Source organism: Gavia stellata, chromosome 4 (genome assembly GCF_030936135.1).
Source record: "Gavia stellata isolate bGavSte3 chromosome 4, bGavSte3.hap2, whole genome shotgun sequence".
Taxonomy (NCBI): domain Eukaryota; kingdom Metazoa; phylum Chordata; class Aves; order Gaviiformes; family Gaviidae; genus Gavia; species Gavia stellata.
Window position 1 is genome coordinate 8,645,042 of NC_082597.1, and position 11,719 is coordinate 8,656,760.

The 11,719-nt window shown below is 42.5% G+C and overlaps 1 protein-coding gene across 1 annotated transcript; it reads left to right on the plus strand.

Moving 5' to 3' along the window:
* The first annotated feature begins 211 nt into the window (after positions 1-211).
* Positions 212-11,445, plus strand: SUV39H2 (SUV39H2 histone lysine methyltransferase). The gene is made up of 6 exons (XM_059816937.1): positions 212-260; positions 1,482-1,627; positions 2,623-3,294; positions 5,088-5,234; positions 6,801-6,930; positions 8,274-11,445. The coding sequence occupies exons 1-6, from the start codon at positions 242-244 to the stop codon at positions 8,381-8,383; spliced, it is 1,224 nt and encodes a 407-aa protein (XP_059672920.1). The 5' UTR covers positions 212-241; the 3' UTR covers positions 8,384-11,445.
* The last annotated feature ends 274 nt before the right edge of the window (positions 11,446-11,719 follow it).

Consider the following 11,719-nt stretch of genomic DNA (forward strand, 5'->3'; position numbering starts at 1 on the left):
CCGCTGGGCGCCCCCCTCACGGCGAGGCCCGGCCGGCGGGGCTGGGGCGGGCAGCTCCCCGCTGGGGCGGCCCCGCCGGCCGCCGTTGCCGCCAAAGCCTTTCGCGTGCGCGCGGGGGCGGAGCCGCGTGCGCGCGCCGGCGCCGCGCTCTCCCCTCCGCCCCCTTCCGGAAGGGGGGCGGAGCCGCGCGGGCCTGGACCCGGGGCTGGCGCCTCCCGCCGCGAGCGCGGCCCCCTCTAAGATGGAGGGCTGGCGAGGAGGTGAGGTAGCGGCGGCGGCGACTCGGGCCGTGGGAGGGGCTGGGGACGGGGCCGACCGGAGCGCCTCGCTCGGGCTTTCGCTCCCTTCTCCTTGGGCGGGGGGGGGCGAGAGGGAGGGCGCGGGGAGGCCTCCCGTCCGCTCTCGGCGGTGGGGGAGCCGCTGCCGGTCCCCCTCGCCCAACTCCGCTCGGACTTTTGCCACCGCCGCCCGCCCCGCTCTCCGCCACCCGGCCGCAGCGGGGCCCGGCGGCGGGGCGGGGAGGGCTGGGGACCCTGCCCGCTTCCTTGCGGGGGCTCTGCCTGCTGCCCGGGGGAGGCTGCGGGGGGAGGGCGGGGAGGCGCCTGAGGTATTTACCTCATGGCGGGGGGGGCTGGGGTAGGGAGAGGCGCTGAGGGGCCCGGGGCGGCCGCGGGAAGGGCGGTCGCCGCCCCCTCCCCGCCTCGCCAAACTTCTGGCGGTGCGCCCCGGAGGTGAACTCCTCGGCGGCGGCCCTTCCCCGGCTGGGGCCGGGAGCCGGGGCGGGGGGGGCCCTGCGCGCTGCCGGCGGGTGCTGCGGCAGGAGAGCCCCGCCGTGCCCCGGCCGGCGCCGAGGGGAGGGGGGCACGGCCCTCGCCGCGTCGCAACTCGCGGCTCCTGCTCTACGCTTCATCCCACCCCGGCGGTGTGTCCCGGGCTCTGGCAGGGAGCTGGCCCTTTCGCCATGCCGCTCTGCGGAGTGTCGCGTCCCTTTAAATCCGCCTGGCTGACAAGGCACCTGCGATCCTTCTGGAAGAGTGCTGTGCATCTTTCCTCGTCCAGTCACCATGGTTGCATCGCAAGTGCTCGATTCCACTTGACTAACTACAGCTATTTGGCGGTCTTAGGAAAGAATGGAGGTTTCCTTGTCGCCGTAGTTCAGTTACGGGATGCTTTAATTGTAGGAAAATTATTCGGTTCTTAGTGCAGCTTTCACCTGTGGAAGTCTCTGCCCTCCAAAATATTTGTTGTTCTTTATGAATGTATGTACTGTACAGAATGAAGGTGCAGGGAGGGAATCGTTGATGTGTTTCACTTTACCCGTTAGAGAAGGGTTGAGTTTGACTCTGTGAGACACTGTAGTTGTACAAGAGACTTGTGGACTGCTATCACAAATGGTAATGTGGGGACTCTGGGATAAGGCATAATGATTTCAATTTAGCCGAGACATTAAATAGGATTTTTTACCAATTTTCTTATTGTAGCTTGGTATGTGCCATGTCTAGCTTCACTTGAGACCCTCCAAGAATTATGTAGGAAGGAAAATCTCAGATGTAAATCCATTGGAATCACCAACAGGAATCTAAAGAGTTATGAGGTGGAATATTTGTGTGACTACAAGGTAGAAGAGGTAAGAGAAACACAGACCAATTTGATCACTCTTTCAGCTGAAATTGGAAGCGAGTCAAAGGTAGTTTTGCTTATAATATAAAGTAGCAGGCTGTGAGGTCAAAGCTCTTGCTGACATCAAATGAAATATCTTTTGAACTTTGAACTGTAAACAGAAAGCGGTATAACTACTGCTTTTGGTATGTTGAAGGAAGGTCTTTTTCTGAAATTACAGAGATGCTAGAATATGAAATGTTTCGCCTTTGCGTATCTAGAAGTTAAGCAAAATGCTGATGCGTTTAGGTTGTAGTTTGGTATGTTTTATGATGCTTCTCCTTTATTTGCAGGTAACAGTCTATATTTCTCTCTTGACTGTTGTAGTCTGTTTGATGAAGAGTTAGGGCCATGTGCTGCAACTGGATTCCTACGGCTTGATCGTGCCAGTGAAATTCAGTCTCAGGATTTGGCCTTGTTACAGTTATTTGGCCTTTTTAAAATAAGTACAAAATGTATGCTTCTTGATTATAAATACAGTATTACGTGTGTTGAATGGATTACTCTTTTGGGAGGGTGGTTGAGATGACAAATAGTGGTTTTTAGATATTTTTTCGCTAAGTTTAGAATTTATTTTTTTTTGTTCTGTATGTGATATGACTACTTTCTGCTTGTGCATACGAGTCATACAACTAGTTAGTATAACTTATGTAACTGCCTTAACAAACTAGTCTCCTCCAGGTATACCGTTAGCGATCAGAGTTCATCCCAGCAGTTTATTTCTTTGCCCCTTAGAGATGTTATGTAAAGTAGCCAAAGTTGTGCTGTATGTTAATTTGCAAACAGAAAATTTGATTTTTCTCTTTCTCCCCAATTCTAATCATTATGGGGACATCAAGACCTTCTGCACTGTATGCCATTTCTTAACTCGAGAGCACTTTTGTGCTTGTCTGTGTACTTTGTGATGCTGGATTTCAGCATGGCGAAATGTGGCTAAATCTGTATCTGTTTCTGTATTTCAAGGGCACAGAATACTATCTTGTGAAATGGAAAGGATGGCCAGAATCTTCAAATACTTGGGAACCTCAGAAAAATCTGAAATGCCCATTGCTGCTTCAAAACTTTCTTAGTGACAAGGATGAATACTTGTCTCGGGTGAGGGAAGGCAAAGCACTGAAAGTGAGAAACCATGTTAAAGCTTTGAAACCTGCGGTTGCAGATTACATTGTAAAGAAGGCTAAGCAAAGAATAGCTCTGCAGAGATGGAAAGAAGAACTCAACCGGAAAAAGAATCATAAAGCCATGATTCTGGTAGAAAACACTGTGGATCTTGAAGGCCCTCCATTCGACTTCTACTACATTAATGAGTATAAACCTGCTCCGGGAATAAATGTATTAAATGGAATAACGACTGGCTGTGAATGTGCTGACTGCCCTGCTGAGAAATGCTGTCCAAAGGAGGCTGGATTTATTTTGGCTTACAATAAACGAAAGAAGTTGAAAATCCAGCCTGGCTTGCCCATCTATGAATGCAATTCGTTTTGTAGGTGTGGGCCTGACTGCCCTAATAGGATAGTGCAGAAAGGTACACCGTATTCCCTTTGCATCTTCAGAACTAACAATGGCCGTGGTTGGGGAGTAAAAACCCTCCAGAAAATTAAAACCAACAGTTTTGTGATGGAGTACGTTGGAGAGGTATGTATTTATCTCATATAGATGAATTATTTACAATAAAGGAAATGCTGGAGAAAACCTTGATGAGCTTTCTCTCAGTTTTAACGCTTCTTGACTTCTGCTACATAATAGATAAGTCTACTTTTGAGTAGAAGAATACAATAAATAGACATTCTAGATGACAGAAAAATTATATTGTCCAGAATGCTATCTATTCCAGAGCGATTGTAAAAGGTTGCATGTAAAGAGAATACTTATCCTGTGTGTCGCTAAAGAATTATTTTAGATATGTTCCCCAATAGTATTTCTAAAGGCAAGTCCTTCTTTTCTTTCACGGCAGTCGTGTTCTTCATTCTTCCCTGATCATCTCTATTATTGTAGTTTTTGCTCTTCCCCAGGCACAGTTGTTACCAAAGTCCCCACCCCGTCTGTCAGTCCCTTTCTGTTTTGTCTGAAATTTTAAGGTAGTATTTCCAAACATACTTACTACTTGTGATTAAGGTCAGGGATAAGACTTGCAATATAGACATTATCTGTTTACTTGATCTCATACTATTTCAAACAGAACTTTCATGTTCTAAAATGCAGACCTTGAGTTACTCTTGAGATTTTGTATTGCCCTGTATTTATCTGGTTCAACCTCTGCTCTGCTTCAGGGCTCTCTACATCAGTAGCTCCTGGCAGCCTCTCTGATCCAGTCTATTGCATTGCTGCCACAGATCTGGCTTGCTACTGGCTTGACTCAAAATAATTCCTTCTGTCCCTTCATACAAATGTTTATGGTCTTTATTGTATTTCCTCCATCCTTCCTGCCCCAAGTCTTCTAACTTCTCATGGTCATAGCTTTCTTGTAAACATACAAGAGGTCAGTCGCTCAGATTATCTCTGTTGAGGGGTTAATGCAGAAAGATGATTATGTAGTGTTGTTGCTTAAAGGAAAGAGTGCGCATTTACCCTTTCACCTGAACCTACTTGTTCCCTGCTGCTGAGTAAGTTCTCAAATCTGATCTGTCTGAAAAGTTTTAGAGGGGTTTTTTGTCCTATCGCACCACATTTTGTATCTGTCTTGCTGTCAAATTGTGATTTCTTTGCTGAGACTGCACAACAGAATACATTTAACGTAACAGGCTGCAGATGAAGTTGTCCAAGCTGTTTCTTCTGTCAAAAGCGACCGTAGTTGTTCTCTTCCTTTGGGGAGTTTCTGGATTTCTCCCTTGTGCTAGTACCTGCTAGCCTAATTGCATAGATTCAGTTTTGTGAAGTGATGTATCTCTTGAGTTGTCATGAATAGGATCTCTCATTGCAGTCAAAAGTAGCAGGAAGAGATGCTTCTAGGGAGGGAGGAGATGAATACTGGACTGTGAACGTGACTGGGTTGTAAAGGCGGATACCTGTTGATCTTCGTCTGTGCAAAGGGAGAAAGTTGAAACTTTATTTTATGTGAAGTAAACAATGCTTTTTGGGTCTAATGAAAAAACTGTGTGTATAGAAACTTCAAGTAGAAACAGTTGATTGCATCTGTCATCATCGAAACTCTAATAGAAGGTGCTGATATTTTTTTTTCCTGAGACAAGGTAGTGCTGTGCATCAGCTGTTGACAAATTACATCCAGAGAAGCCTCAGTCACTAACTAATTAGCTTAGCTGTATGTACATGTTCTTTATTCATTAGAGATGGGATGCTATTTCGACATCAAAAAGTTAATGTGGTATTTTTTACAAAGTAAAGTTTTCTTTCTAACTTGATTGTAATTTTTGTTTTAATTTAGTAATAGTTAATAATATGATGCAGGTTTCTTTTTTCTCTTTTTTTAGGTGATTACAAGTGAGGAAGCAGAGAGACGAGGCCAGCTCTATGACAACCAGGGAAATACATACTTGTTTGATTTGGACTATGACTCAGATGAATTTACAGTAGATGCAGCTCGATATGGAAATGTGTCCCACTTTGTGAATCACAGCGTAAGACCTTATTTTGTGTACTAAGGATTTGGAGAATTATCCTAATTGTGCCAGAAATACCTTCTCCTACTGTAAATATTTTACCATGTTCACGGTTTTTCTGGACTATGTTTCATCCCAGCATAGTCCAGTCAGTTAGATGACATAATACATAGAAGAGAATACTTAGCCTTACTCGGAGTAGGGCTACCTATAAAAATCTGGGAATGAGATGCTGCCTGAAGTGGGCATCTGGTAGGACTGGGGTTGTTGCTGAATCTGCTGCAAACCAACCAAAATAGGGTTGGTTTGGGTTTTTTCCAAGTAACTAAAAGACCTAACACGTGAAAAGTACTTAATAAAATTAGTGAAGACTGCAAGACAATAGGAATTGATGCATTATTTTGTAGCAGGGCAGGATGGGGGGTTATGCTGAATTCCATCCTTCAAACATTGGTAGAGGAAAAAATGAAAATTCCTGTGCTTTCTTTGGTATCGCTCCCCTGTTGATAGCTTTTTCCCTCCTCATAGCAAATCTAAACTTGCCAGAGAACTCAAAAGTAAATTTTAAACAGGAAGTTTTTGTAGTGTTTTCTTTCCTGTTCAACTGGAGTACTGACAGCAAGAAGACTGAACTGCATCTGTAAAGGAATTATGTATCATTCCTGAACTAAAAGTTCTTACTGATGTAATGTTTGTGAGGTATGCAGTCAGTGTTCTACAAATACAGTAAGTTCATGTCTTTAGACTTGTGAGCTGATGACATTTCTATTTCCTGCGGGCTTGCCAGGGAGAAGGATGAAGAAGAGTTTTAGATACAACCAATTGCTCTTCACTTTTGGAAATGGGAGTGAAGTATTCTCACTCTTCAGTGTAAAGTTAAATGTCTAACTTCACTTCTGATTCTTTAACGTGGGATGTATTTTACCGCTAAAGAGCAAAGAAGCCAGCAGAGTTTACAGACTGCCTCCGTGGGCACTGACTTCTGACACTTAATCCAGAAGAAACGATAAAGTGGTTTCTAGTTCCTGCTTAGTATCCTTGACCCAGAGCAGATAATTCAGAAGCCAAGCAGGTTAGCAATTGAAAACAGAAATTTATTCATAGTACAAAAATATTATTTCTGGCCTGGAAGCAATGCTTAAACCTAAATACAGAGTAGTGAGTGTGTGTGGCTTGAAATGCTAGGTTGTTTTTTCTTTTCTTTTAACTTTAATTCTTTTTGTGGGTTTTGTAGGTAAATACTAACCTCAGAATGTAGCTTTAATTGCTTTGCCATCTTTTTTTGTTGTCATCTTTTGAAGGTACCATTGGTTTTTTTAATGGGCCTTTGCATATTAGTGTAGCCTGCGTACTGTGTGAAGGTTGCCTTCTTGAAAAGACTTGACTCTAAGCTATGACTGTTCTCCTTTAACACTATTTTAAGAACGTCATTGGTTGATTTCAGAAGATAACTTGATCTGAGACTTCTGTCACTGAGAGAAGAACGAGTTCTTCCTTTCTTGCGACCTTGGTTTACTTAAACACTTCAGTGAAACTTACTGTGCGTTTTTCTTAACAGAAACGACATTAATTTTTGCCTTACAGTGTGATCCAAATCTTCAAGTCTTCAATGTGTTTATTGATAACCTCGACTTGCGTCTTCCTCGAATAGCGCTGTTTTCTACACGAACCATCAAGGCTGGAGAAGAGCTAACCTTTGACTATCAGATGAAAGGTCTGCAGATTTTTAACACTGCTTTTGCGGGAGGTTCAGGGCACCGGTGGGTTTTGTTGCAGCCTGACTGATGATAGCGTTTCAGGTTAGGCACTGCATCTCCCTAGCACAGCTCTCTGGATTCTAGAAGAGAATTAGCTCATTGAAGCTCTAGAACAGACACCTCTGGTGCGTTACCTCCTTCAGCATTCCTAGCTCACAGCAAGGGCTTGTGGTTGGAATGTCTGACAAGGCAAATTATTTATAAGATTTGTCACAAGAATGCTCAAAGGAATGGTCAGGCTACCGTTAAAAAAAGCTTTCCTTTATTCAGATTGGCATTTCAGGTAAACTGCTTTCTAAGTAATCTGATAGTGGTAGTTATAAAGACAGTTGTAACAGCTGAGTGGTCTAAGGCACCATAGGTTTGTCTTTGGATTCTGGTGTCTGTAGGCCTCAGTTGTGGATGCAGGTCCTATGGGACAGTTGTTTAGGACGGAAGAAGGACGGTCCAAAGTTTTTTACGGTGAGAACCATCGCTCACTGGAACAACCTCTCCAGGAACATGGTAGAGTCCCCACTGCTGGAGATTTTCAAGATGCGATGGGACAGGGTGCTAGATAAGCTCATCTAGGCTCCCTTTCCCATGAAAGGTTGTACCAGATGATCCTTTGAGGTCCCTTCCAGCCTGGGCTGTTTGATGATTCTTTGATAATTGATCTTCCATTTGGTGTTCAAGGTCAGGCTTTGAGCAACCTGATCTAGTGCAAGATGTCCCTGCCCACGACAGGGGGGTTGGAGTAGATGACCTTTAAAGGTCCCTTCCAACCCAAACCATTCTGTGACTTCATTTTTTTCCAATACCATAAAAATTTCTTGAGGTTTGCTGGCAGGGGTGTTGTGTGTGTCAAACTGCGTGCAAACCCTTTATCCACAACAGCAATGTATTGCTGGCCCCGCTATTTAGTTTTCAGAGGAGCATCTCTATACTCCAGAGCTGTACCTTGTTCTTGCAGAAGCTCTCTTTTAGTACTGACAAATTGATCTTATTTAAATTCTTAAAACTCCTCTTTTTTTGTGGTGTCTGTGACACTAACGTTCAAGGCAGGCTGCAGTCTCAGCTGACCAGTTTGGATACAGCCCTGAGGGTACAAGGCTTGAGTCTGTTGAGCTTTGGTTTCTGATATGTATGCTAGGTGTTGTGTAAGTGGTTGTAGTGTGGGTGTCGGTAGATTTGAGTATAGCTTCACACATAATTCTTTTAAGAACTGGGGTGGTAGAAGGCTTTTGAAGCCATGTGAATGCCTAGCACAGTTTCAGTCTGTCTCTTAAAACGTCCTTATTCGTGTTTATCTGTGTCACAGGTTCAATAGATCTGACTTCAGACTCTGCTGATGGTCTCAGCCCATCCAGAAAGAGGATCAGAACTGTCTGTAAATGCGGAGCTGTGTGTTGCAGAGGTTATCTCAACTGAGTTCGGGTATCCAAAGTCACAAATACTTTGTTCTATTTTAAATGTGTTTTAAGACGACTCTTCTTTCACACATATATTCTAGTATTCTTACATCTAATGTAAATAAGTACAATGAAAACAAGGCATTACATTTGTAATTGAAATGGCATTGGCCAAAGAAAGAGATTTAGTGTTTCCGGCAAATACGGAACTGATAACGGGGATTAAAAGTTGATTTTTCTAGAACTGTTATTTAGGAAGCAGTAAAATGTATGCTAAGAAAACTCTTTAAAACGTACCTTGATTTGAATATTCCAGTGTGAGCTTACAGCTGTAGGCCTTTTAGGAACTGATTTCAGTGAGATGAAGTGATGTTACATATTTTCTATACCTTTAAAAGTCTGGAGCCATTTAAGTCCTAAGTCATAGCTGACAGTTCTTTTGCTTTTTTGTTGTACAAAGAAAAGCTTCAAGAGATTAGCAGTAACACTTAGGGCACCGGGGTGAAGGATTAAGGTCAGCCATCAGACTGTGTCTAAATGAAGGTTCACAGGAATGCAAATTGTAAAATGTCCATTGATGTCCACGCAAGTAAAGCAATTGGGTTTTAGTGGATTCCAGATGTAAGATCAAGGTCTCGAATGTTTTTAGCTGATGTTACGTTATTTAGAAGTTTTACGTATAGAAGTTTTTTCAATTGTTATGTTCTGATTTTTAGTTAGGATGCTATAGGAGGTCTGCAGTTCTACAGAGAATTTGTAAATACCGGGTTGTCGGTAGTAACATACGCTGTTTGTTTTCGTTGCAGAAATTTGGCAGTCATTGCTGAAACAAATTACTGGCTACAGTTTGGAAATAGATAACAAAAGAATAGGGAGAGCAGCCCGTTGTCTAACGAAGTTGATACGTTACGGAGATATGCTCGGTTATCTGTTAGGTGCAAAAATACCCTGGGAATTTGTTTGTATTCACAACTGGTTTTGATTAAGTTTTTACACACTGTGACTTTTTTTCTCTAGTGACAGACTTTGAAGATACTAGGCCTGTTCTTTCTTGTTGCAAAAATGTTGACTTCAGTGAAGTTAGACTAGGGGTGAGTTTACCCATTTGCTGTAGACATTTGTAAGATGTTCTTGAATGTAAAGGCTGAGAAATGTACTGTTCTTCAGCTGCTTGAGTCTTCTTTATTTTTTTTTTCCTGATCATCTTAAAGTTGTCTCAATCTATTCATAATGTATGCTAAGTTTTGCTTGGCTTCAGAAACACTGAAGAGCAGTCTAAGTAGGTTTTGAGTGGAGTTACAGCCAAGGTCCATGCTCCAGGGGTGGTTTAAGTACTTTATTCTCATGGATTAAAAGCTTGTAAAACTTGCATATTGGTTACAAATCATGTAAATGTCGACAGGGTCAGGCAGAATAATGTTGCTCCCGAAATGGATGCTCCCGAAATGGATGCTAGCTATGTATCATAGGTCAGCTAGTTACCTTTATAAGGTGCACAGCTGTTGGCTCAGGTGAATGAAGTCGAGTACCCAGCATATAACTGTTTACTTAATTTGTTAGAAAATGCCTTAAATTTCATGTTAATGACTAGCACTCCAAGAAGAGTGTTTTAAAGGACAATACAGGTTGTTTGTTCATTAAGAAGCATGGTTGCATTTGCACGGAAGGTGATCCAGCTCTTTGGCAGAAAGTGAAATTTTATATGCTACTAGCCAAAATCAGTTTCACAGCTGGGGTGACAAGCATGGGCCATTGAAAGTGCTGTGTGAGTTTCGTAATCTGCAATACAGAGAGATACATGTTGAAATAGATACTTTATATGGTTTAATGAATAGGAGAAAGTTTGCTTATATTTAAAAGTATTTGACATCACCAGGCTCACCTGTATCCACACACATTTATTTATCCAAATAAATGCTGAATCTAGTAAATTTTTATCATGCCACACTCTAATGATTTTTTTTTTATATAAAGTTTAAGTGGAATCTGGAGCTTTAACATTAGCAAACTCTAGATGATCTGACATCATTTGGAGTCATTAGTGCTCTCTTGCATGTAGCCTGATTCAGCTGTGCATTCCACGTGGATGGCATCTGCAATCTCCAGCTCCTTAATCCGCTGCAGTCCGCAGCCTTCCCTGTTGGTACAGGATGGCGAGAGTGGCTGCGGCAAGAAATGGATTCCTTACCAAATCGGTTTCCCTGGCCTTTCCTGTGCAAGATGGCACAGGGCTGGTTTGACACTCTCTTTGTCTATGTCCATGTCTGGTTTGATTTATAAATGGCAAGTAAATGCATTTTAAAAGATAAAAATCTTAGAAGTTGTACCTGAGTTCAGCGTCTGCCATTTTCCCAAGGCAGTGTACGTTACCACCAGCATTGGAATAACACTGCTGTTCTTTAAGGATGTGTGTGTTACCTCTTGTGCGATAAATAAAGGACCGACAATTTCTGTTCTGGGAGGTAACAGTATTTTGTATTTATTTGAAGTGAACCCAGGTATCCAGTTTCCAATTTAGAGCCTTGAACAGTATTTTGTATTTACATATTCACAGTCCATTTGGATTGCAGTCAGTGAATTGGCTTAATGGGACACTGTGTCACTTTTAAAACTCCTTTTGCTGTTTTTATGAGTTTGGGGGAAAATTGCCAAATTGGAAAAGGAGAAAAAGCTATTTTCAATTTCTTAAGGAGCCTAAAGCAGCCTAGCTTCTGCCTTTGTTTTCCTTTGTGGTCTGTTAGCATCATCACAGCCACCAGTTCAGTTGTGTATATGCACTTCGTTGAGACTGGTAACCTGTGGTCTGTCCTCTAGCTGTTCTTTTTTGTTGGGTTTAACTTTTTTTCTTGGTAGCAAAACTAAAGCTGTAAGATCACCTGTAAGAAAAGCTATTGTCTGTATTTATTTAATCTCAAAGTTCAATCAATCTTTTGGTTATTTCTAATGTATGTTTTAGGACTGTGTACATTAGAATATGCAGTTTGTAAGCTCAGGAACATTTTCTTTTCATAATGTGTGATCTCTAGTATTGCTATCTTCCTATAGTTTTTGATAAAATAAATTAAATTTAGTTTTTCTCTTGTTGTTGTCATTCTTAACAAAAAAAAAAATAATCTTTAGCCTGTCAACATTAGCTGTAGCTGGAGCAGTAGAATTTGCTTTAAGACTGCAACCTCTTCATTCCTGTCCTGTACTCAAACTTCCTAGCACTACAGGGACTTCAGTAGAGCAATCGCAAGGAAGTCATGTGTTTCCTCTTCAGTTTATGGCTGATAAGAACTGGTATAAATTTATACTGTTGCCTGGGGGTTCCTGTATATTTAAGCACACTGTAAATGCAGCTCTGAACTTACTT

Excerpts from the sequence above, each read along its gene's own strand:
- SUV39H2 (XM_059816937.1), top strand. Across the intron at positions 3,295-5,087 it reads TGATGGAGTACGTTGGAGAG|GTGATTACAAGTGAGGAAGC; the intron begins GTATGTATTTAT and ends CTCTTTTTTTAG. Across the intron at positions 5,235-6,800 it reads CCCACTTTGTGAATCACAGC|TGTGATCCAAATCTTCAAGT; the intron begins GTAAGACCTTAT and ends TTTGCCTTACAG.